A 27,084-nucleotide genomic window follows, 5' to 3' on the forward strand; every position below is an offset into this window, starting at 1 on the left:
AGAAATAAAAATTCTGGTGTTCTTAGTCACTATGTTCAGACTATAACAGTATTAGTGTAGACTAAATCTGTACTAATATTTTGATAGTTTTAGCGCAAAATCTTATGATTCAACTCTGTGTCTTCATGATCATGAAAAGAAGATGGTACAAATGCCCAGCTCTCACATGCACCGTTATTAATAACTGGCCCACATACCATAACCCCGCTCTGGTTTCTTGCTGTTCAGCTGTGTCCATCTTTCCACTATGTTTTTGCAACAAAGGTAAGCAGTGTTAAAGAATTTAAATCAGAAATGACACCAGGTTTAATATGAATATATTATAGTACACCTTTTAAATCTAAGTCTTCATGTATTGGTACATGATAGAAAAATCTATTCCTACCAAGTCTCTTGATTAGGTAAATATAATTTAATATAAACAGACAGTGAGTTTAAAAAAATGCAAAAAGAAAGCAACGGTCTTTGAGAAGCAATTGCTGCTGAGCATCAGCCTCAGAAGGGTTAGAAGGTCATTTCCGAACTATTTAGAAAGATTATTCATAAAAAAAACAGGATGAAGAGATACAAATCTTCCCAGGAGTGGAGGTCCTAGCAAGGTCACCCCAAGATCATCCTCTGCAGCAATCAAAGAAACTGCTCAACAAAACCCCGAAGGTGCATCTCAGGCCCAGCAGGCTTCAGCATGTTAAAGTTTAAGGTGTAATGACCAAGTCAAAGTTCAGACCTCAAATCTCAATTTATTGATGCAATATTATAAAGAGAAGTTGGCTAAATTCAAGGACCCGAAAAAATGAAACTCTCAAATCCAAAGCTTTACAAAACCCCCAAAGGAAAGTTGAATAAAGGTGGTTGAGCAAACTATTGAATTTGTAGATGCACTAATACTTTACAAGCTGCTTAGATGAGATTTTAAAAAATAACTAACATGGTGCAAAATGTGGAGTTGTTCATTTGAGGTTTTATAATTATTTTAACACCTAATGAAGAACATGATATATTTTTTAATGGCCTGATACATTAAATTTACTCTTGAAAGATTGTGTACTTTATTTTCCACAGAAGTATACGTATACTGCAGATGGAGGGAAAAGATGGTTAACAGTGAAGCCAGTGAAGGAATTTTCAACCTAGTTTGCAGAGTCAGATTTCTCAAGCTTAAAAAACTCCTATCGTACTTACAAACATGCATATCAGCTCGCAATATGATGTGATTTGAACTTAGTAAGCTGCCATTGTATCTATGAACAGCTCCTACAAGTACTATTAAACCAGATGTTTTCAATGTTCTGACTTAATAGAAAGTGCGTCCCATTATGCTCTGGTATCTTCTCAAACTTACCATAAAATTAAATATTTTTCTTGCACTTTAAAGATAAAATGCTTTAATTTTATTCCATATTTGGATGTGTTGGCAAACATGACCTTTCCCATCATAATAGATATCTTTGTTTTTGTAATAGTCAGACCCCTTTAGATTTGACATTTCTCATTTATGATGCGAATTGTCTACTTTTCCAAACTGCTTAACAACAGAAGCAATCGCCACACTATGAATAATTATCTAGCATTTTATTCTGGAATAAAATGCTTTGATATGAACATTAAAATCAACATCATGCCCTAATGATGCAACACAACTGCTAGATGTGTCTGTTTGCCTGTTAGTTATAATGACGCATCATAATGTTTTTAATATAAATCCAAAAAGAAAAAAGAAGCATGAAACCCAGATGATAAATTATTTGTAATGTTTTATTCTACAGCCCACCAGAATGTTTTAGAATGAAAATATACACGAGTGCAGTCATCCTCCTAAAAAAGACCCCATCTACACATCATGCGCCCCCATCTAACCTCCATATAAAGCAGCATCATGTATAATGCAGTCCACAAATTCTGATTTAACTTTACATGTTCATAAAAACACACTACATCAAGAATAAAGTTGAATTTTTTTTCTCCTTTTCTTCAATTCAATCTGTGAATTTTGTTGTACTTTCCATTCACAGCATTTTCACAGCACACTCCAGCATATTCATGACTTCATTCAGACATATTGTGCAAATTTTAAAAGCCCCACCTAAACTGATGGTTTCTGGTGCTGGGCTGTAAAATAAGGCATTATTAAAAATGGCAGACCAAGTCTCAATGTTCAAAAATACAATCCTCACAGCACAACAGCCAGGTTAAAGCTACATTTATGAAACCCTGTTCAAGCGAGACAGCAGTGTCGATTAAGAAACGTCCCCTTATCCCTTTGAGAAACATAACACTTCATAATACTGTCAGTGACAACACACTTGATGTCCCAGAACATGGCATCTTTAATAATCCCCAATAAAACAAAAGCTTCCATACATCCAATGCTGAATAAATTAAAAAGAATGAAATATTTTGCAGCAAAAAACACTACTTTCTGTCAAATAATATATTAAAACTTCCATTTGAAGAACAAATGGTAAAAGGCAAAGACTGTGCTTTCACAATACAGTATGATCAGCTGATCCCAGTGTTAAAGTGAACATGGTGATGTATATTTAGTTCTTCTGCAGATGTAGCACCAAGAGCCTCTCTGTCTCATTAAAAAAAAGGGAAACTGGGTAAGGAGTGGTGGGGGTTTTAAAATAACAGCCGACTCTATCACTGGTTACATAATATAATGATTTACTGTTTTGTTTACATAAATACAGCTCGTTACTCCTGTGGAGTGAAAGCAATGGCAGGTTCTGGTAACAAAGACTGAAGTGGAGGTAGACAGACTTAACATGAGGAGGAAGGAGAGAAGCAAGAACTTGGTGAGGCAGGATTTCCAAAGTAATGGTTACAAGAATTAGATGTCCTCAGTAGGCTGCTATATCTATATAGCATTGGAGATTGAACGTGGGGACTGACTAGGCTGCATCATGCAGGTTTGAATGTATAAATGGGCTAAAGGTTGGTATACTTTAAGGCCAGATGAGGACATGCAGTTGCTGAGATCACGTTTGATGCACCTCGTGAAACATCAGCTCTCGTGGGATTCGAGTCTCTGGACCATAAAGCTTGCAGGCTCGCCGCTCGAAGGCAGCAACATTCTGCTTTACAACTTCATCGAAGAACATGGTGGCTAACTGGGAGTGCAGCAAGGAGCGGAACTCGAAGGATATCTGTTAGCAAAAAAAAAAGTATTATCTGTTTAGCATGTTTCACGAAAATGGCCGACATGAAACATGGTAACAACAACGTCAAAACAGTCATTAATTAAAATAATTAATACCACTATAAGTACTATTGTGGACACATCCATAAAGCTTCTAAGCTTCATGCTAAGCCTGTCTTTACAACACTTCTAATTAGCATCAATATTCTCTTCTAACTTTGAGACAGAAAGTGGAAAGCATTTTTATCCACAAATATAAAATTATTTCTACCAACAATTACAAAAGATGTGTCTGAAAAACAGCAAAATATACGTCAATAAACCACGGCATGAATCAAACAACGGGCTACTTACAGAAAAGTCTACTGTGCAGGTGCGAGGGTAACCAGGAATGCCAGGACTAAAACGCCATATTGTCTCCAGATGATTGAACAACTTTCCATCTGTGCACACTGCCTAAAATAACACAAAAAAGACCTGGTGTGATTACAAGTTAGAATACAGAGGACTGACTGTGGACATCATAATACAGACTGAGATGCATCATTACATTTTCTGAATAGATAGTCATCCATGTGTATTCCACTGAACATCAGATATAGCCATATACAACAGAAAAAGCTACTTACTTTGACGAGATGAGGCCTAACATTAGTGATCATCGACGTGTATCTTTCCACAACTGGAGGGAATCCCACTTCAAGCTGGGCTTTGGCGTGACCTGCTCTTCTCATGATGGTCTGAGACTTCTTACACCAAGGCACAAAGTGCTTATACTCATCAACATTGGCTACCACATCATACATTTCCTGCATAGAATAACTGTGAAAACAGGCATTACAAAATTGATCAAAGAAATTCTTTTTGTTTCTCAAAAATACAATTATTTCCAGCTTATAAAGTATTACCCAAGTATCCTACGCTCAGAGTACTCCTTCCTTTTGTTGGTGAGGCTGATGAAGCTTCTGCTTTGGGAAACGGTCGCCATTGTGTCCCAGTCATGAAGGCAAAGTACCCTGGGACTTCTTGTCATCAATATGCCACACGATGACAGGTGTCTAACAGGGTAAAAGCCAATTTTCAGTAAGCCACATTCTGGAAAGACTCAATACATGTCACAGTATACATTAACAACAGAAAACAACAAAGAAAAAGTCCACTACATTCTAGTTTTAAAGCTTCCAAAGGCACTTAGTGCACTCAGTGATCTGGACTCAGGAGGTTATAGGCCTGGGTTGGGAAAATGCTGGCATTTTCTGAGCTGGAGTTTAATAAGAAGAGCAAAAAGCTTTGACATCCAAATGTGATGTATTTAGATCTTTATTTTCTGTGATCTAACCAAATGTGTTATGATTACTCGGTACTGGTTGTAATCGGGGGGGAAAGGGCAGAAATTTGGGGTCATGAATGAGCAACTTAGTCTCTAAACAACATTGCTTCAGAATACAAAGAATAGATGGTTATTGTTCACCAATGTGGGAAAACTGCCTTCATCTCAATAAATACTGAGAACACACCACATTCGACACAGTTGGCATCAACAAATATTTAATATTTGTTGATTAAAATTATAATTAATTTATATAGTGATAAAAATACATTTCTTGTTACAATGCTTTACAGTTGTGCTTTCTGCTTCTGTATGTAAAACCATAACACAAGCCTCATTGAGAATATACTCTGTGAACATTAACCATAGTGGTATCCAAAACACCTGTCTATTTTCCTAATGGAAAATCTTGACAAATATCAGACAAGAATAGCTTCAACAAGACTATTGACCCTGGTAGCCTTACCTTTTGACCTTCTCTCAGCAGCGTCTGATCCTAAAGCAGTTGTCAGCTCCTCAGTACAGAGTGTCGCGCTGTGTACCATTAACAATAAACCCTCCAAAATCTCCGTGACAAGCTCACCTGATGTTTTGCCGCACGCATCCTCTTGTTAGAGCTGTACGACACGAGCGAGGGGAGCCCACAGTGGCAATTTGGAGAAAGTCGCTGAATGTCCGCACACCCATGGGTAACCGCCGGGCACCGGCTGTGGCTGCCATCAAACCAGCCAGTGAGATCCTGGGTCTGACAAGCTGTTTCCCGGGTCTGGTCCAAAACAAGGCGGGCAGTGGGATTCAGGATCCCAGGCCACTGCTTGAAAGCGGTTATGTAACAAGTAGCGCTAGCTAGTCTACTAGCTTTACTGGAACTGCTTCTCCAACCCTTTTTAAAGCTTTGAGCGTAACTAACACTGGTTAAATTGGTAAACGGCTAACGCTGGCTAATGAGGTTTCATAACAGCCCAACCAAACGCGACGTAGGGCCGCGTTCCTGTACTTTTTCAATAATACTCACATTACTCTGTATCTAGAGTATGAACGGTGGATAAACTGGAAAATATACAGAACTTTCAATGTGAAATTCTGTCAAATTCCGTCCAGCTGCGGACGACCTTCTGCTGCTAAATAAAACGCCGGTGACGGTACAAGCTGTTCCTTTCTTCTGTCTGATCGCTTTAGCGCAACGGCTCTGCGACGACATACTGCCCCCTGCTGCGCCGGAGGTTAACAGCAGGATTTTATTTTATTTTATTTTATTTTATTTTATTTTATTTTATTTTATTTTATTTATTTTATTTTATTTTATTTTATTTTATTTTATTTTATTTTTAAACACCACAACTTTGTTCAGATATAATAAAATATTCATTTTAAATACAGCATATAATATATACCGGTGTTATTTATATCCAGGAAGCGAATGGTGGCCACTTAATGACTGAAATGATCTTATCTCTAAATTACATTTTGTATGATCTTAGATAGTTCATTTAACTTGTATTCATTTTAAACTTGGCTGAAATTAGTTACAGGAATTTATCCCGTTAGGACAATATACAAGTGAGCTAGTGTTAAATTAGTTATTAATTTAAAAACTCTGCTGCACAAAAGCTTCTTTTGATAAGACCTTGCAGAATGTTTTGCCGTTTTCTGCCACACGATGTCGACATTTAACCGGAGCTAGGCAGAAAGGGGACCGCCACGCCTGTAGGCGGACCAGCACCGTCGTAGCCAGCATCGTCAGACCAGACACTGGATACAGACAACAACAGTGACAGATCGAGACCGCATTTCTGTTTGCATTCAGTTATGGGTGTAGTCTGAGAGGTAGATACAGTAGCGTGCCGTAACTTACCTCGAAGTTTTATCCTCATGAAGGAGCTCCGTCCTGGCTGAGTTTGGGAGATGGGAGTACTTAACATTGCAGACCAGGTACGGTAAAAGAAAGCGTTCCGTGTTTGAGCTGTGGCGCAGTCTATTTGCTGGGATGGACCTGCTGTAGTGCGCAACATATTAGAGCCATGACGTTTCCCTGCTCATTTACGGTGCATACTTATTTATATGATTATCTTGGCCATCGCAAAAGCGTTTCTTGCGATTTACTTTGCGGTGCTTACATTTATTAAAGCATGCGTTGCTGGAAGTCTAGCCTGGGCCGTGCTCTGGGTCAGGGCCAGCTCCGTAGCAGCATTAGCTAGCAAAAGCCATTTAGCTAGCTGACGTAAGTACTGAGAAACAGGCCTGTAGGCCTCAGCCAGGGCACGGTGTATCTGCTGGGAAGAATCAAGGATCACTTTCAGTGATGTACACTGCAATTAATGCTTTAAAATAATGTTTACTGCAATGCATTTATGTGTATTTTTAGTTTTTTTTTTAACTCAGTGGGGCAAACTGCTTTTTACTGGCTTTCAGAAATCACTGATGTGAGATGATATTTTCGACTCATCGGTCCGGATCAACGTTTAGGATTTTTTTTCCTTTAGCGTTACATTAGCAGTAAATCAGCTGGTGTTTTTGTGTTGCAGCCTCCTCTGGTCCAGGCCATCTTCAATCGTAATGCTGAAGAAGTTCAACTATTATTGCACAAAAAGGAGGATGTCAATGCACTGGTATGTTTAAATGCATAAAGTTAGCGTGAAACTGCATATCATAATGGACATTAGCCCCTCTTAAACACGGATATTAAACATCGTTCTTCCTTCCACTGGTGATTTATCCGTTTGACAGGACCAAGAGCGCCGTACACCACTTCATGCTGCTGCCTGTGTGGGTGATGTCCATATAATGGACCTCCTCATTGAATCAGGTGATTATGCTGCATCTCTTCCAGATACTCTTCTCTTATCCATTGTCATAATCTTAACACACGTTTAGTGCTGCCTCATTGCAGCAGCATAACACTTTAAATCTGCAGCATCCTTCTCTTTCTGAACTATTAAATCTGAATTTGTTTTTGTTTTGAACATTCTTTAAGACCCCTTGCAAGTGATGGATATATGTCTTTCAGGTGCCAGCGTAAACGCTAAAGACCACATATGGTTGACCCCTTTGCACAGGGCGGCTGCTTCCAGAAATGAGGTACGTCTTCATTTCATCAATTTTAATGACTTCTGTGTCAGCTTAATTTTCTAATTATAGGATGTATTCACCCAGATTTCTATTGCTCACTTAGGTTTAAGTTAAATAATGTTGCTTTGTTGAAGTGAAATGCAGAAAGCTGCAAATTAAATAGAGACTTTAAGTCCAGATTATTGCTTCCTTCTCTCCAGAGGGCAGTGGGTCTGCTGCTAAGGCGTGGAGCTGAGGCAAATGCACGAGACAAGTCCTGGCAGACGCCACTTCATGTGGCTGCCGCCAACCGTGCCACGCGCTGCGCGGAGACCCTGCTGTCCCAGCTGAGCAACCTGAACATGGCGGATCGCACCGGCCGAACTGCCTTGCACCATGCAGCTCAGAGTGGGTTCCAGGAGGTGAGACTGTTCAGACTTGCTTCTACTTAACATGTATCTTCCTTTGTGCTTCTTCCAGAATTAAATATTTAAATGTTCTTACAGATGGTGAAGCTGCTGCTTAACAAAGGGGCCAACCTGAGTGCCATTGATAAGAAGGAGAGACAGCCTATCCATTGTGCTGCCTATTTGGGTAGGCAAGATTTACCATTCTTTCCCATTTTGCACTTCAAGCTTTCTTTCTCATGTAGCAGCTCTGACTGATTATGATAAGTCAGATGAGAAGGACTAACATGGACAATTATTTTCACACAGTCTGGGTAAAAGACACAACAGATATTAAATGAGGCAGTCATGGTCTTTAAAAAGAATTGGTACAAGTAATAATTTATATAAAACTTTTCTATCTTTTTATGCTTCTTGCAGGGCATTTGGAGGTAGTGAAGTTGCTGGTGTCTCGCAGTGCCGACAAGAGCTGCAAAGATAAGCTGGGTTACACACCTCTCCACGCTGCTGCTGCAAGTGGTCACATCGAAATTGTAAAGTACCTACTGAGGATGGGAGCAGAGGTGAGTGGTTTCGCATTTATTTCTAACATCTTCTTTGAGTTTAGCCAATCTAATTAATCTTCTCAGTCATCAATTAACCCACATATTAGAGTATGTATTTTAGGTATTATAGAGTATATATTGTAAAGTGTGCATTTATATCAAATCTGGTCAGAGTGCACTTAATTTCTCTGACTCTAGTTCCTGTTTGACATTTTGCTTGTGTTTTCTGGTCAGATTGATGAGCCCAACGGTTTTGGAAACACTGCGCTTCATGTAGCTTGCTACATGGGGCAGGAGGCTGTGGCTACAGAGCTGGTGAACCATGGAGCTAATGTTAACCAGCCCAACAAGTGTGGCTACACCCCTCTGCATTTGGCTGCCGTCTCCACCAACGGTGCCCTCTGTCTGGAGTTGCTGGTCAACAATGGGGCAGATGTCAACCAGCAGGTATGAAAAGAACTGCTGTGTAATGTCACTTGAACTGTTTTTACTTGAACTGATCATTTATTGGAGTTGCTTTTTTTATAATTGACATACAACATGAGATCTGTGTCACATACAGTACATTTAAGATGTGTAGAAGAACAGAAGGTAGGACAAATGCAAATACTATGATGCTTTCATGCAACAGGTTCATGAACCAATTAGTCCCACGCAAGCACTTGATTTGTTAGCATCTCTTCAAGCTAATTCAGTCTAAAGGGTGGATAAAGAGAGAAATTGGTAACTATAAATTCTGTTTTTGCCTGTAGAAGTCCTTTGTAAAAGTGTAAATGTGCAGGGGTGCAGAATTTGCATGGAAATGCACGGGAAATTACATGTTTTCAGGAAATGTGACGAGACACACAGACTGAACTCTACACTACATACTCTATTCATCATTCCATATTTATAGCTTTGGGGACCTTAACATTAGTCAACATGTAAAAGTTTGTGTTATCTTCTCTTTTACTGAGAAATAATTTTTGTTCTTTTTATTACTATTTTTAGAGCAAAGAAGGGAAGAGCCCCTTGCACATGGCAGCCATTCACGGACGCTTCACACGCTCTCAGATCCTCATCCAAAATGGTAACCACAGTTTTCCCGTTAAACTGAGATATGCTATTATGTTGATGCATATCTCTAAGTGGGCCTTAAACACATCCCCTCTTCCCTGCTTTGCATCAGGTGGGGATATTGATTGTGTGGATAAGTATGGCAATACCCCTCTCCACGTTGCTGCTAAGTATGGCCATGAACTGCTGATCAGCACTCTGATGACCAACGGAGCAGACACGGCCAGGTATCGAAAAATCATTCATCGTGTTGCTGATTGATGGTAAAATAATGTCCAGTACAGCCGAGTTTTAATGAAGTTTTATGTCATGGTCTCTGTTTGGTTTTGCCGTCTTCCAGGCGTGGGATCCATGGAATGTTCCCCTTGCACTTAGCTGTGCTGTACGGGTTTTCAGACTGTTGTCGCAAGTTACTCTCCTCAGGTTGGTTTCATGAATATTTATGCTCTGGTTTTCTCTGTTTTCTAAGTCTGTCAGGTGTAGTTTGACATATTTAAGTCCTACTGTTTTTCTTTTTTTTTTTTTTATTTATTACCCTTCAGGTCAGCTGTATAGTATTGTTTCATCTATGAGTAAAGAGCACGTACTATCGGCTGGGTTTGACATAAACACCCCCGACAACTTTGGGAGGACCTGTCTACACGCTGCTGCCTCTGGAGGGTAATGTACACAATCTGTTAAAAGAAATTTTGTGCCATCACGTCATCTGTTTACTTCATCTCTTCTTGTGGTAATCTGTCTCCACAGAAATGTTGAATGTCTGAATTTACTCTTAAGTAGCGGTACCGACTTGAATAAGAGGGACATAATGGGAAGGTAAGTTTTCCTCAACTTGTTTGTGCTTTTCAGTCATTCTACCAGTGTTTGCGTTATTCACCTTTCATCTCTCCTCTGACGTGCTCCCTGCAGGACACCGTTGCACTATGCGGCTGCTAATGGGAGGTACCAGTGCACTGTGACCCTGGTTAGCGCTGGCGCTGAGGTCAACGAGCCTGACCAGACAGGCTGTACTCCCCTGCACTACTCTGCTGCCTCCCAAGCCTTCAGCAGGTTGGAAACACGTTTATTTTTCTGTGTTCCTTATTACACAGTGCACTGAACACATTAAAATAAATCCCAACTCTGGCAAAAGGTCAGTAGTTGTTTCAGAGTACAGATCAGCTGGTAAAACTGGATGATAGAGTTTAAAATTCATAAAAAAATGGACTGTTTCTACTGCATGAAGAGGCTTGATGTGGTTTAATGTCTCTAACGAGCCACATAGTAAAATAAAGATTCTGCAAAACCAGGAACAAAATTACAGATTGAGCATGTACACTAAATATTATAGAGCTTTTAAAACAAGAAAGTAGCCGTAGGTATGACAGTGGTTACTGTGTTAGCATAATGAACAGTCTTGATTACAGACTGCCTCATTTTGGCTTTTTGTTCCTTAGGGGGGTTGTATTTGAGCAGAGTGTTATTCCATGTAAACACATTTGTTATAGTCTGCATGGTACAGCATGTTTTTTTTTTTGTTTTTTTTTTTAATGCAGCTGCGTAGCCCACAGCTTTAAATAGCCACACCAGTGTCAGTCTGACGTTGAAGCATAAATTCAGCTTAACTGTACAGATACCAGCACACAGAGCAGTAGGGTGGACCAGAGAAGAAGCTCCTGAGACCTGCTCCCAATTTCTGACTGCAGTTTACCCTTTTAATAATCATGTGGTCAAAATTACAGCAACCTAAATTCACTTGCGATTCTGTATGGTATAGCATGTTGGCTGTGGGATGTGAGAATCTATTTTTTTTTTATTAATTTTACTCATGTTGCTTTAGTCAACTGCAAAGTGTATAAGCTTAAGTTGTGTTAAAGTGGTTCCTAATAGGAAGAGAGCCAGAATGAGCTACGCTAAGCCAGCTTGAACCCAAGAATTCCCCAGTAAATTACACGCTGCACTTATGTACTTCCTCACTCACTAATGCCATTAAGCATTTAACTAATGTGGCATGTGGGGTAGGAAGTGGGCCACTTACAGGAGTCACCAAGCTGCTATTATGTTATTTTCAGAGTTGATCGTCATTTTTCTGGAAACCATCAGGATGACGAGGATGAAGCGAAGGAGTCGTACTTGTGAGTTTTTCTCCTCTATCCTAAATCAGATGTCTGAACAGTTTAAAATAACAGGATTAAATATATCTGTTTTGTCCTTTGCTTTGAAGCTGCTTGGAGCATCTTTTGGACAATGGTGCTGATCCTTCAATGGTCAACTCCAAAGGTTACAGTGCAGTTCACTATGCAGCTTACCATGGCAACAAACAGAACCTGGAGCTGGTGAGAGACATTTATCAGTCATGTTATGTGCCAAGAATAAACAAGTAAATGGTAAATAAAATATTTTTAAAAACCTGCTATTTAAAGATATTTTCAAAATTGAGTAGTAGTTGCTTGAGTAACGCTGCAGGTCTGACTGCAGTTGCATGTTAGTGTATGTGAAGCCCTTCAGTACAGCTTGGAGCTGGCAAACTAACATGTTTTTCCACTGGATAAACCATGTTATTTGACCTCAGTAGCTACTATTTTACAAGAAACAAATTACTAAATGTTAAACTTTATTTTAATTTGAATGTTCTCCAAATAGTGTTTGAAACATTTATGGTCTAAGTATTATGTTAAAGACTTTTAACATGTTTTGTTGAACTTCACTTTGGATTAATCAGCATTGACTGCCCTGCCTTACTTTAGCTCCTGGAGATGTCCTTCAATGCACTAGGAGACATAGAGAGCAGTATTCCAGTGAGTCCCCTGCATCTTGCTGTAAGTTTTGCACATGAGGTCACCGCCTCTTGTAATTGGCTTTTTAATCTTGACTAATTGCAAAATTGCGACTGACCTCGTCTCCTCCTTCAGGCTGATAAGGGCCACTGGCAGGCCCTGCGTGTGCTCACAGAGACTGCGGCCTACGTGGACATGCAGGATGCTGCGGGCCGTTCTGTACTCTACTTGGCTGCGCAGAAAGGCTACACACGTTGTGTGGAGGTGCTTTTGGCTCAGGGGGCATCTTGTCTCCTCAATGACAACCGTCTCATGTGGACTCCAATTCATGTTGCAGGTAGTGTGCTGTCACTTGGAATATTTCAGGCCATAGCCATGTTTTTCTAGTTGCTCCTGATTTTAATGGTATTTTTTGTCCCATTCTTTTTTTCTTTTTTCTTTTTTGGGTAATTTTCTGTGCCAGCTGCCAACGGTCACTCAGACTGCCTGCGAATGATGATTGATTATGGAGAGGAGGGGGATCTAATCAATGTGACAGACAAGTTTGGCCAGTAAGTTGTTTTTTTTTTTCTCTCTCTCTCTCTGGGATTTCTTGCTTAAGTTTTATAACAAACAACAAAAAATCTTAATGGCTAAAATCTATTAGCTAGTTGAATGCAGGAGCACAAACTCATCTTTACCATTACATTTCTCTGCTTTAGGACTCCTTTAATGCTGGCTGCACTGGGAGGTCACACTGACTGTGTCCACTTCCTGCTGGAGAAAGGTGCCTCGCCAGATGCTAAGGACAAGAGGGGCAGCACAGCTTTGCACAGAGCGGTAAGTCAAAAATATACCTGCATTTTCTAAATCTGAGTTTTTGTCTTGCGTATGTCAGTGGAGTGTTTCATTGCTTCTTGTTGGTCTACATGCAGGCAGTGTTGGGCCATGATGAGTGTGTGACAGCCCTGCTGGAGCACAAGGCTTCTGCTTTATGTCGGGACACCCAGGGTAGGACACCGCTACACTATGCTGCCTCCAGAGGCCACACAGAGATACTGGCCAGTCTGGTGCAGGCCGCCGTGGCAACAGACCCACAAGATAAATTGCTGGACAACAAACAATACACCCCATTACACTGGGCTGCTTACAAAGGTTTGCTCAGTTTCATTAACTGTAAATAGCTCGCCGAACACTAATCGTGTTGCTGCTAATCACTATAGCATGTGTTGTGTGTGTTGTTTTCAGGGCATGAAGACTGTTTGGAGGTTTTACTTGAATTTAAAACATTTATCCATGAAGAGGGAAACCCTTTCACCCCCCTGCACTGTGCTCTGTGAGTATTACCCTCGCATATACTTGGATACTTTTTTTTTTTTTTTTTTTTTTTTTTTAAAGTCATTAGGTTGGCTCATTTCACTGACTCAGTGGTGTTGCTTGCAGGATGAATGGCCACAGCGGTGCTGCAGAGAGGCTGCTGGAATCCGCCGGGGTCCACATGATTAACACCAGAGACGCCAAAGGAAGGTGAGTCTGCAGAACATACGGCCGCTAATTTATTTAGAAATAACTTTGGTTATAAAGCAAAGCATCCCACATAAGTATGAACCAAATAGGAAAGTATAGACTAGATAATTTTAATGTATTGTTCCAGTATTCTTACATGCATCCGCTCCTTCTGTTGTAAATAATTAGGCATTAAGTCTTAAAGCTTTGTTCAATCATATAAGATATCATACACACTTATCTCTTTAATTACTGTAATTATAACAGGCTGCATGGACCTTTTAGCCTTTTTTCAAAGTTCTAACTTTGAAAATCTGGCAAGTATTTGTCATTAATATATGCTGTAAATGTTTAGAATAATATATATTAACAAAAAAAGATTTGAATTGTCATGTTTCTCTTTATTAATAATTGAGATGTACTTGAAGATTTTTTTTTAGATAAAATGAAAGTCTATCCTATTGTATCAGACTTTATACAGTATTTTTCAAGGAATTTTACAACTCAGTGCTTTACAGGAATAACAAAGAAAGAAAGCCAACAAACATTTGCTTTTTGTGTGTGAGTGTGTGTGTGTGTGACTGTGAAAGAAAGACTAGAATCAGACGCGTGTTTTTAAGTGCTATGTTCTTTGGTGTGAAAGCTTGTTTTATTTTAACATGCATAAGTTGTTTTTATGTAAAGCACTTAGTGTTGCTTTTGGAATGAAAAGCGCTTTATAAATTTTGATTTGATCAAGCCATATTGAAGCAATTTGAGACCAAGGCAATTAGAGAAAATATGTTACATACTGAAAAACATCACTGTAACAAAGCTGGGTATAAAAATCCAGAGTATAAAAACTGTTGTACTTACTGTGGTTGTGGTGGTGGCATTCCTCCCATATCATCCTCTCCATCTTTCACAAATTTCCACAGAACTTTTCAGTCCCTGTTATATATCCTGGACATTTCTCCTTCCACTATTTACAAAATTGTAACATCTATAAAACTGCAAACTATTAAGAAAAAAACTGTACCATAATACCATAAACTGTATGAAGCTACAAACATCGGCGCACAAGCATGTTCACAATAATGTCTTCTGACAGTTACTTGCATGTTTAGGAAATTGCACACGATTCTGACTTTACAGAGGAAAGTACACTTAATGTCTAGTTTTGGTTATTTATGTTTTCATGTTTAGCGCTTTTATTTTGTGTCTAGAAAATTGCAGGGTTGCAGTCTGTGTGCAGAAAATAGCTCCATTTGCCACCTCATGACTGGCAAAAAACCATGACAAAGAATGAGAAGCAACACAAAAATTTCTTAATTATGAACTAAAATCAACACAACGTTCAAAGGAAAAATTTGAGATGTTTCAGTTGACTAATTAGTAGTGCTGACATGTATGCATGAATGCAAACATGGTGGATGTGATGTTGTGTTGCAAAAAGAAACCATGATAAGATGAAGGTGTGTTAAGTAAAGGGGAACATAATTTTTCTTTGAGTCCCACCACACAAAGACAGGGACAAAGAGACAGGGTGATAACACACACAAAATACTATATATAGTAGCATGTTTCCTTTGAATTGTGACATACATTTTGGGCAGATCCGAAAATCCTGCTCAGTAGTGTGATTAAAAAAAAATGGTTGTGCTGTGTATCTGTGCCTGTAGGACCCCACTGCATGCTGCTGCATTTGCAGAGGATGTTGCGGGACTTCAGCTGGTGCTTCGCCATGGGGCAGAGATCAATGCAGTGGACAAAAGTGGATGCTCTGCTCTAATGGTAGCTGCTGACAAGGGCCACAGTGGCTCTGTGGGTAAGTCTTACATCAGTCAGGCTGGTGTTTTTCAGAGCGATGGTGTATTTATAAGATATGCAGTGCAAATATCACCACTACTGCACTGAGAAGCTTGACAATAGATGTCAAATGTAATGATTATATTTTTGTCTTGGTGCTACCCAGCCATCCTCCTTCACCGGGCCAAGGCTGATCTGACACTGCTGGATGACAACAGGAACACTGCCCTGCACTTGGCCTGCAGCAAGGTACGCAAGTCCAAAGCCAGCACGTCACAAGCTCAGTGATGGATTCTGATAGTTATACATGCCTCCTTTTTTGTCTTCTTTTAGGCCCATGAGATGTGTGCTCTGCTGATTCTGGGCGAGATTCACAGTCCCACTCTTATAAATGCCACCAATAGTGCTCTGCAAATGTAAGAAATTGCCAGCATTTTAAACTTGTACATTTGGAGTTTTGAAACACTTTAAAACAAAAATTTTTACCACATTAAAAAAATGCTCCACAAACTATGTATACCCAAATGTCACTTTTGTGTCACTCTGCCTTAAACAACCACGATTAGATGGTGATTTTTAGGAATATCTCATTCTATATCTCAAAGTCAAACTGCAGAGACATTCATTGAGAACGTTGTTATCAAAGATCACTCTCCACTCCCAAAACACAGTGATGGCCATAACATTTCCATCACTAATGACAAAACTGTACAAATAATAAAGTATAAAAGTTTTCAGTGCAGAAACACTTCAATTAGTGTGCATTTCAACCCTGTAACTTGTGACCTTTTCTCTTTGGTTATTGGTGACACTGGTTTTGGATGCCCACCATGAAACTGGTGTTAATGGTGTGATTGGGGGTGATGGTGTTGGTCTTGTGTGCTGTTGGGTTGGCCACTTGTACATTCCTACTATCAGATTGGAAGTAAAAGAGGGTCACCTTTACTGCTACCATTTACTGCACATTGATCCCAAATTGGTTGAATTATTGTCTGTCTCTTAAATTCTGACTTGTTCCTGCTCAGGCCCCTCCACCTTGCAGCACGAAATGGCCTGGCGACGGTGGTGCAGGCGCTGTTGAGCAGGGGAGCCACGGTGCTGGCTGTGGATGAGGAAGGTGAGGCATTTCTTAACTTGTCAATCTCTGTAATTAGGTCAGGGGTCTCCAACTCCAGTCCTCTTGAGCTACTGTCCTGTACGTTTTAGATGTCTCTTACTACAACACACCTCTGCACAAGCCTGTTAATAACCCAGTGATTTGAGTCAGGTGTGTTGCATTAGCTCATGAGGGTTACTACCGGAGTTGGAGATCCCTGCTGTAGTTTGTTTCTTTTTGCTATTGTTTGGCTTGTCAGTAGTGAAAGCTGTGAGAGAAGCAAAACTGAAGTTTTCAGCAATTTTAAACCAAAACAGTAAAGATACTGAAATGCTCTGTAGAGATGAAGGTAGCTTTATATTTGGAGGATAGTTTTCTGCAGATCCTCTTCTTTTCGCATGTTTTTTTTTATTTTTATTATGGTATCAAATATTAATTAGAGCAGGTGAAAAGGTACTCATGTTTGATGTGTTGATGTCTGTCAGGCCACACCCCTGCTCTGGCCTGTGCTCCCAACAAGGACGTGGCAGACTGCCTGGCTCTGATCCTTTCTACCATGAAGCCTTTCCCCCCGCGGGACCCTTCCTCCTGCTCCTGCTCCTCTCCCACGGTCTCCCCCTCCCCGGGTCTCAACTTGCTGAAGCACTGCGGAATCACCGCCGCCTGCTCCCCCCTGCCCAGCAATGGCCTCCACAATGGCTACGTCAAAGACCGCCACGGTGCACCAGTTGGCCTGGACGGGTGTCTGTCTGAGTGAGGTCTCGTGGCCCTCCACCTCAGTCAGCTGCTATCACCATCATCACCACCAGGGGGTGACTACCTTTAACTTGGTCGAGAGGACCAGGAGAGCACCCACCCATGTGTCTGTTTTCTCTGTATGTACGTGTTTGTGCGTCTGTGTGAGCGTGTGCATTTGGTCTTTTCTTGAGGTGCAGTCAAACCTAATATGCAATTAGATCCTATTCCTCCATCTCCTAGTAGTGCTTAATACATAGAGGCAGATTGCTCTACAAGGTCACTCAGACGAGGCGAGGCATTCAGAATAATTACTAGCAATCTGGCCATCACTAAATCATGTAACCCTTTAAAACCATGCTGACGTAGTTATATAACCAACATTTAAGAGCATGGATGTGTCTGTATCAACCATCTTTTTCTTCATATCATTCAGCAGAGAAGTCATATCATGTTTAATCACTTGTGGTGACCTTGTAGAGGAACATCCAGCCTTCCCGAAAGAATGATCAAAGAGTTTTTTTTTTTTTTTTTGAGAATTTTTGTTTGTTCTTTTTACATTTTTTGTCTGTTAGCCTAGATTTTTATGAAGGAACCACACAAGGGAAAAATCTAAATTTTCGGTTAAGAGTGCAATGCTTTTTGTACTACAGTACAATCTGAAATTTGGAAAAGGGTGACAAAGACGTTAATGCTATAGTGTACTTTAAATGTACGGCCTAGAATTGTTTGACATTTTAAGATAATTTGGTAATGCTGCTGAATTCATTAGCATGTCTCCTTCCAAAGGAGAGCGGGTCAGCAATGTAACATCCTCACGTTCTTAATGTTGACCACATTTTTTAAATATGCTAAATAAGTGTTTAAGCTAGAATGTTTCTAAGCATATAAGTTATGACCAAAGTTGATCAACACTACTATGGCTATAAATTATTTATTTGAGATGAACTGTACTGTATAGAGAAAGACAATAGATCTCGATATACCTCGTCAACTCGTTTAGCAGCTGCTTCATCTTCACCCAGGGTCCGTAGGCCTAATGTTCTCTTTTTGTAGGACTGGAGAACTACTGTAGGATATAGTGACTGACTGAGGCCTTGTTTATTTCTAGATGAAGGCTTTACTAGTAATATCTGCCAACAACACCTCATCAAAGCATCATATATCTGAGCACATAAATGAACAAGCCATTTCAATTTATTTCCCATCTCTTTAACAGTGTTTTTTTTTTTTTGTTTTGTTTTGTTTTTGGAAAAGATTTCAGAATTTGAATGGCCTGATTATTGAAAGAGAGCAGTTAGTTTTTGTTATTTCAAGGCACTAAAGACATTTTTGTTCTTTTATTCCTTTTTTTTGGTTGGCCATTAGCATTGTGGATTTACGCTCTCATTAAAGGAGTATTTCTCGGAGCTGGTGAACTCGTCTTAAGAATTTAACAGTTTATAAACGCAGCTTTTTCGTGGTGAACTCTGATTAGTTTGGACAGATGGAGTATTGTCTGCTATTTTTATTGGGCAGTTTTCAAGCAATATTTTCTTTTGGCCTTTTTTTGTTGAGCGTTATTGAATAGACAATCACTGTCACAAGGGCTTTTGTTTCCCCAGAATGTGTTTGATTTTTCTTCTTTCTTTTTCTTTTCCATGTTTTTTTTTTTTTTTTATTATTATTATTTCATGAAAACCTTACCTAAAGACTAAACGAATGGCTCTGTGCGTGCCAGGCATTTTACTGTCAGTGTCAACACAAATGCACTGGATTGCCTTTGTGGCATCTCATGAAATGCCTTTTGATCCATGCCTTCTATAACGCATCATTTTTCAGTTGGATTGCTTAATAGCAGAGTCTGATAAGCCCTAAGACTAACTGTATGTTTCCACCCAATTGATAATATTTAACTACACTTGCACCACTGTATCTAGTGGGTAAGAAAAGAAATATATTGCCCGGCTTATTTTGACGTTTCGGCTTTACAGGTGACCAGGGAGTCCATATCCCTAAAAGAATTTAATAGGGCTATGAAGAGAAGGAGCGGGATCTTTGCTTAGGCCAATACCTGTTTAGATTTCAGGAAAAGCAGAAATCCAAATATGTGCTTTTTGGTGTTCATTTAATTGTCTCCTCATCCCATTTTCTGGTACTAAGTATACTAAAAATGATTGTATCGGACCACTAGAGCTGTTTGTGACCTTTAGATGTTATATCTATGCTATTTAGTTGTATCTTTAAAACAAACACACAAAAAAACAACAAAAAAAAAAAAACAGAAAACCATCTAAAGGTGGTTTTATTACACTGAGTCAGATTGTTTTCATTGGCATGATAACTTCATATCCACTGGTAATGAAGTGGCACAATTGCACATGTTAGTTGACTGGATGAGGACCTAGACGAGGGTGTGTTAAGTACTCCTTACAAATAGGTTATCACAATAGTGTGTTAAATTTAGTTTTCTCAACCTTCCCATGAGTTAGTGATGTAGATTTATGAGTTTATAAAGATTTGGCATTTTGTTCAACTTCCATAACTGACTGAAATGAGATGGAACTAATTGGTAACCCCAGCCTTTCTTATCTTGAGCTAGTTTCATTAGAACAGTAGTAATATTAACAGCGGAGATAGTTGCATCCTTTATTCTATTTTTTTGTAATCTCAGGATCTGCGCGGAAGCAGCAGGTAGAATTTATGAATCCAATCAGACCTCCGCAGGATGATAACGTCTACTCTTTTTTTTATGGGATGTTCCTTTTTAACCCTAATCCCACAGCACTTAATTAGTCAAGCACGCACTTTAGTGCATTCAGGTTCTAAGTGTGCAAAATCGAGCAGATGAAATGTATGTACTTATGTTTACATGCATGTGTGTTGCTGCTAAACAAGAAAGTAGAGTTTGTAAAAGACAAGCAAAGGCAACATAATTGTACTCCAACAATGCATTATTGAAACTTAAAAAAAAGAAAAGGATTAAAAAAAAAGTGTTTCTAAGCACTATGGGACAGTATCACTGCCCAATGACTTGTTTGTATTATCTGTTTTTGGGCAGGCGGCCCAGCAAAGAGGCCAGGTCTTGTTACCCAGCATCCTGTTAACGAGATAAACTCTGGCCTAAGTCACATGAAGTCAGTCCATTGATTTAACAGACACCTCAGGCAGGCTCCTCCAAGTACTCCATTCTCCTTCTGCCATCTGTAGGTGCTGTCAAGCCACCCTGTTAAGACAGGGATGTTTTTTTCTTCTTGTGATGTCCTTGTCTGTCCAGTAAATGGAGCCATTGCCACTTGCAATGATACATGATTTAACTAAATATTTTTGTTGCATCACAGTATTCTTATACATGCTTTTCTCATTTGTGTGTACCAGTGATACCTGTGATTGTGCATAGAGTTACATCACAATTGTGATATAGCTGCAATGAAACAGAGCATATACAATATACTTGGAGTCAAGAGATGGAAAGCAATGAAAGGTCCAATTGTAGCAATAGCGCGTGTGTGTAATAGTGTGCAGCACAAATATTGCACTGCCATCCATTTAGGCCAATTCAGAAAATCGCAGCATAAATGCCAATGGAAGATTCAAATGCGGGTTAGATGTCATAAACTTTGGTCACAAATAAGGCCTGTTTGCCAAAATGTGTTGAGAGAGGAAATCCCTCTTGGTAAAGCAGCAAAGGATTTATGCATATGTTCAAGCAGTTTACAGTCTGACCATCAAATCTGAGCCATGCATTTTCTGACTGAAATGAATGTAGGGTCAGTTTAGAGCAGGATGATTTGCTTTCTCCCGGCTTTGAACTGTTGCTCTTCATTTGTCTTGCATAGATATGATTATACAGGTAGCATGTAGTAAAATAACTCATTATTATTATATTGTATATGTAGTAGTCTTCCTGCATTGAAGGTCTGGATATGTTTAGGTCTCCCCTGCCCCCTCTCTGTCTTTTATTCATTTTTTTCTTATTTTGGCATGATTGCTAATGTTATAGACCTACTGTTGTGAAATGTCACCACTTTCTCTTATACATGCATACACACAGTCGTGTAGAGTAAAGCTTACAAGGTAAACGGAGGGCAAGAGTTCAGATGAATTTAACATTCATGATCATCCATTCCATTGAGATTGCCTTACAGTACAGTAAAACGAGACAAAAAGGTCTACAGTAGATAAAATCACACATAATATTAAATAGCCTATATTTGACAAAATGCACCTAAGCTACACCCATTTAGTGCCATAGAAACCTTGATTTGCCTTTAGACATGAATCATATTTACTTGTTCAGTAACATATTCAGACGTAGGCAGGATTATTACAGTTTTATGTTTGGAGCCGCATGTCACCAATTGTATTAGAAAAAACAATATATATACACATTTGCATGGTATATTAGTACTTTAATGCGAGTATTCTGTTAATTTTTGGTGTTTGTAGAATTCTATTTTATAATTGGGCATTTTTGAAGAATATAGGTAGTCCCTTTGGTATTGGCAAAGCAATCCATAGATGAATAATAACGTGTGTGTGTGCGTGCGTGTGTTACAAAGGAAGAAAAACATTTTTGATGTCCCAAAAAGAAAAAAAAAAAAGCATGGTATATACAATATGGAATTGATTTGCCTCAATGGATGTCTTGGTTCTTACTTGAAGTAAACGGCAAATTTCAATTCAACTCTGATCCACTGTTGAGCCTTTTGCCTTAAAAGCTGAAACAGAAAATGATAACCTGGCTGAACCTAATAAGTTACATCACCTGTAGAGTTATGCTACTTAGTTTGACTGCTAAAAAAACTAAAAAAAAAAAAAAATGGTGGCTGCTTTTGGTCTTATGGACATCTCTGGGTGTCAAGAAGCACACACATAAAGGAGGTAGCACATAGCTCAAGGTTGCCATGGTGCAGAGATTGTTCAGAGAGGTTGGGAAATCGCCATATTTTCAACTGTGAATGAATGAATGAATTCAAAATTCACTTGTAAACAATCAGTTATGGCTTCTCTGTTATCCAGAGCCAAATGACACTGGGAATGGAAGTGGTGTACCTCAAGGAAATATTCAGACAGGAGGGATGCTTTTACAGCTATGCTAACAAAGAGTTCAAATCTAGTGATCCATCTTGTGGGTAGTGAAATCCTGCTTAAACCAGCCTAAATCAGATGTTCTACGCGGAAGTGTCGGCAGATGTCTCATGTTTCCTACCTTACGAAGGCGCAGCCATCTGCACCTTGTTCTTTTTATTGGACCTGCAGTTTTACCTCATCAGTGATCTTTTGTGCGACGATGCTGACATTGATCCTCTGTGATTTGTTTTTTCTGATGCCAGTCTTGTAGATTACTCTCGCAGTATGTGTGTGAGACTTTTTAACATATGCATGTCATGTCTTAACATGCACAAACCTTTTTTTTTTTTTTCTTTTTTTATATATAAATTTTTTTTGGAACAAAAGAGCGTAGTTACCCTGTTTCAACATTTCTCTTCATTACAATCAAGAAATGAGTCTGTTATCTGGTGTAAGCCACCATAGTAAAGGGTACAGGGAAATGAAAGTAGCTATAAAACCTTACCTCTGAAAGTCAAAATAATACAATTTTATTGTATGACTAATGCGGATTTGACCACCTTCCCTACCTGAATGCTTGGTTATTATTCCCCCCCTACCACCAAAAGGATCTGTGTAATATCAAGCACAGTGGTGGCATGGTGCCTTTTATTTGTTACTACCGAAAGGTACGGTCTTCCATTTGTATTTCCCAGAAGCCTTATAATGGGAAAAAGAAATTACACTGAACATACATGACTGCAGTAGATGGAAACATACTCCCTCTGAGCATTATTTCAATTCTGTGTGATCTGAGTTAAAAGAGAAAAAGCCTAAACAACTCCTTCTACATTAGTCTGTATTTCACTATATGTTTCCAGTGCTCCCTTAGGGCAGTGGGAAGTGATTGCACATTGCTGATGCGATTTTTGGGCACATCAAACAGTGAATGAATGGGGATCGATAGTTCGCAAGCACAAATCCAAAGAAGGCACCTCGGGGCTCATTGGGCTTTCCTGTTAATAAGAAGCGAAGGAGCCTATAGACCAAATTGTAGGTGAAGATGTGAGAAACCCAATCTCACTCCTTTGTGCAGAAAACATGAGGCTTGATTGTCAGTAACACATTAACTGTAGAGACCATTGTCGGGAATTACAGAGCTGCTTCTGATTGTTTTTCTCAGCTCGTGGGTGTTCATCTCCTGTTAGTAACTTTCCAGTGCAAACCGAGTTGTGAGATGGTGCGGTAGCCGCATTCAACATCAAATTTAGATGAATTGTTTGTTGTGACTGTGTTGCAAATTGATTGTGGCGATTGTTTTGTGTTTATTTAGGGTAGACTGACTACAAGTAGGATTGCAGTAGTAGCTGTGTGCAGCGTTTTAATAACAGTGTGATCATATTATAGAAGTGACGTAACATTTGTTTTACTATGACATTAAGGCATGAATCTTTTGTCGAGCTGACCTCGTTTGAAATAGATAAAAGTGCAATAACCTTTTGTTTATCATCGCTTCCTCAGTTGTAAGAGAAATAATTAATATGCCCTCTTTTTTTTTTTTCTTTTAAACACCAAAAGTCACTCACCTGTAGCAAATGAAGGATTTCAAGTGGTCCTCTTGTTTGTGTTCAGAAGTGGCATTTGATAGTGGAGTGTGTGCTATTCCGTTCTTAAAACTGTGATCAAAATCGGATTTAAAAGCTGCCTGCTCAGACACAGGACCGTGCACAAGTTGCTAGATTTGAGTAGGTGCTTCTCTCTCTCCTTTTTTTCCCTCTCCCTCTTCGGATGGACTTTGATGGTATTGTAGTTTGGACTTCTGGTTTCTTACCAGTAGACGCGTTTATTTGCATGTGTAGGTGTGTATATGCATCCTCTCTTCCTCCTTGAATGAAGTGTTTTCTCAAAAATATTTAGACCTGCTGTCAGTGATTTATATGAGGATAAAAGGAAATATAAAATGCCTTATATTGTTTTCAATGTTAAGCATTAAGGGTCCTTTCATGTCCCTCCCTTTCAGTGTGTAGCCTAAAGCTTGTACAGTTAAGATATTCATGAGATTTCTATCTGCTGTATAGCCTATTTGTTTTCAGAGTTTGTTACTTTGAGGTCCTGTGATTGTGGTTTTAGAGAAACATTCCCCTTGAAAGTGCCGTTTGTTTTCACCAGCAGATGATGTTAATGTGGGGGGAGAGTGCATTTACACAAAGTAAATCAAACGTTCAAAACACTTTCCAGTGTTTACTGTTTAACTGAATGGAAAAAAAAAAGTATTTGTGCAGGTGAAATAAGGCAGCAGTCTTGTGATGGAGCACCTTATTGACTTGCCCCTTCTGTGAGCCCATCATGGAAGTAGTTTTTCACCAAGCTTGATTACTCTAAAGCAGAGCCATATCAGAATTTGCCCATTAAGAACCCTCATGAATGTGCTATTAGAAATAGCTTCCTGTAGAAAAAAGGATGTATTCTGCATGTTCTGTGAAATTTTAGTAGCGTTAGTTCCTTCCATGTTTTTATGTTTAGTCCGCTTCACTGAAGATGTTGCCACCTCATTGCAACTCACAAGCTATTTACAATCTATTCACAACTGGACTCAAAGCAGGCATTAAGCCTTAATTCATTTCAAATTTAAAAAAACAATCTATATATGAAAAAGGAAAAAAAAATAGATAGTGGGTCACCAGTTTTAGTTTGAGTGGCTTATCTTGGGAAATACAAAGGAGCCCTTATCATGAGTGGAAGGACTCTGAATCAGGGCATGTGATGAGTTACAATCAAATAATTTCACAGTGCACCTTCACAAATATAGTAAAAAAAAAAAAAGTTGGCTCGTCCATCCCAACATTCCAAAGTTGATTTTATTTTCCACAGTCCTGTCCCTCTGAATGAGGAAACCTTTTTTTTGTTTTACTGGTGAATGAAGTGGGCACGTGTGTCAATGACAGGGTTCCCTATTTAGCCTAACGCTGATTACCTCATTTACAAATCTGCAAATATACTATTCTACTGTGTTTAAAGGAGTCAACGCCATCACCAGCAGCGTGGTCTTGCGACCTGTGATGACAACAGGACCAATAAAGTTACTCTGACATTAGCCAATTTTAGAAAATGACCCGTCTGAGAATATATTAAGACATGATTCAAATTTTTTCTAAGGCCGGATGGGCCTCTTAAGATTTCTTCAGTTACTAAAAAACAGCTGCTAATCCAGTCAGTATTTGGAGCCAACAGAAAGCTGCAGATACGGTCTTTGAGATTTCAAATAAATATCCCAACTTATTTTCCAAAATGAAAGTGAAAATCTGCCGTTGTTGGTGTTAGAAAACAACTCCTCAGATATTGACTGCAGTAGCAGCTGTTGGCACTAGCATGGTTCAGGAAGCCTTGTGTATCATAAAATTATTTAAGTAAATGATCATGTTGACGTCCCTTGCTATTTTTTTCCTCTTTTTTTCCCCCCCTTGTTTTTGTAGCATTTCTCCTACCTCCTTGTTTGCAGCCTTGAATATCGTTTGTCTCTCCACCTGTTCTGACTTTGTAAAAAGTCTATTCACAGTACGGGAATACAGACTTATCATAAGCAATTGTAGTTATACATAAAGTGTGCTTGGTTGTGCTGTATGTGTATATGTCTACTTGACGTTGGGAAAAAAAATTATTTATGAGAAGCATTTATATAACAAAATACCACTGGAATGTGAAGCCAGACAATGTTATGATGCAGATTATGATGATAGTCTCTCCCCTTTAACATTCAGTGGTGAATGGTCAGATGAACCATCTTTTAGAAATTGAATAACCAAGCATTGGCCTTTTATTTATTTTTTTTTTTAACAAGATATTTCTTTGGTTTCCTCTTATGCATATGCTTCCCTGTCTGTCCCTATAGCAAAGAGTAATTCAAGGTTTACGTTTCATTTTGGATCAGCCAATGATCGCCCTGCAGTTGTAATGATATCACACGTCACAAGGAAGTAGACGGTGAGGTGGATTTGCAGTTCTGTTTGAGGGCGAGTTAGAGCCCCTCAAGCTGTATGCCTTTGAATCCATCTGTACACTCCGAACCAAATTTTAGCTGCACAGGCATCCGTCTTCACACTGCCCTGACATTTTACATTGGGTTTGACTACAAGGGGTACAGGACAAGGTGAAAGGTTTGAGGTTTTCTGACCTAGCCCACCCTTCCCCAACCACAACCCTCACCCACTCATGCCAACTCCAAGACAGGACCAGCCCCACTTCTGTCACCCACGCCACTTGTCTCACCTAAATCTAAACCTCAAGCCATTCATGTTTCTTTTCTTTCTCTTTTTCTTTTTTTTTTCCTTCTTTTTTTTCAACAATGCAATCCTGAAAGCACTTTGCCTTGTTATTCCTTTGTGTGAACATGTGAATGATAATTTGTTACAGAAATGTTAAATATGTAAAAGATCATTCACTGTTTTGGAAAACCTGCATCTGTCTTTCTGACATTAAAAGGAAAAAAAAAAAAAGATTTAGTGACATTAAACCTGAATCTATTTTATAAAATGTTTGCTGCAGCCAATTGGTCTTGTCATTCAGTATTGTGGCTTAGGGTTGTTTGTGTTCAATAAAGTGCTATTGCTAAATATTTCCTCTGTCTTGTGGTATTTCTTCTTAAAATTGTTCAATATTGCGTTAAGT

The 27,084-nt window shown here is 39.2% G+C and overlaps 2 protein-coding genes across 3 annotated transcripts; one reads left to right on the forward strand and one right to left on the reverse strand.

Annotated features, from left to right (window-relative positions):
- Positions 1-1,737: 1,737 nt before the first annotated feature.
- Positions 1,738-5,642, reverse strand: coq10a (coenzyme Q10A). 2 transcript variants are annotated; one of them, XM_042004891.1, is made up of 6 exons: positions 5,488-5,639; positions 5,056-5,238; positions 4,051-4,200; positions 3,772-3,964; positions 3,497-3,598; positions 1,738-3,149 (listed from the first exon to the last, which is right to left on the reverse strand). In XM_042004891.1, exons 2-6 carry the CDS (start codon positions 5,190-5,192, stop codon positions 2,982-2,984), a joined length of 750 nt encoding a protein of 249 aa, XP_041860825.1. In that variant the 5' UTR covers positions 5,193-5,238; positions 5,488-5,639; the 3' UTR covers positions 1,738-2,981. The 2 variants fall into 2 exon arrangements, with proteins under 2 accessions (XP_041860825.1, XP_041860824.1); XM_042004890.1 differs by having other exon boundaries at positions 5,056-5,642.
- A 568-nt stretch (positions 5,643-6,210) lies between these two features.
- On the forward strand, positions 6,211-27,031 carry ankrd52a (ankyrin repeat domain 52a). The gene is made up of 28 exons (XM_042003054.1): positions 6,211-6,404; positions 6,998-7,081; positions 7,200-7,278; positions 7,480-7,550; positions 7,742-7,942; positions 8,027-8,114; positions 8,348-8,490; positions 8,707-8,919; positions 9,463-9,541; positions 9,641-9,755; positions 9,869-9,951; positions 10,071-10,188; positions 10,276-10,344; positions 10,438-10,578; positions 11,580-11,642; positions 11,732-11,843; positions 12,255-12,326; positions 12,420-12,621; positions 12,748-12,835; positions 12,986-13,103; positions 13,199-13,418; positions 13,512-13,599; positions 13,707-13,790; positions 15,431-15,576; positions 15,724-15,806; positions 15,891-15,973; positions 16,583-16,674; positions 17,139-27,031. The coding sequence occupies exons 1-28, from the start codon at positions 6,378-6,380 to the stop codon at positions 17,408-17,410; spliced, it is 3,234 nt and encodes a 1,077-aa protein (XP_041858988.1). The 5' UTR covers positions 6,211-6,377; the 3' UTR covers positions 17,411-27,031.
- Positions 27,032-27,084: the final 53 nt, after the last annotated feature.

The sequence above is a fragment of the Melanotaenia boesemani genome, chromosome 13 (genome assembly GCF_017639745.1).
Source record: "Melanotaenia boesemani isolate fMelBoe1 chromosome 13, fMelBoe1.pri, whole genome shotgun sequence".
NCBI lineage: Eukaryota > Metazoa > Chordata > Actinopteri > Atheriniformes > Melanotaeniidae > Melanotaenia > Melanotaenia boesemani.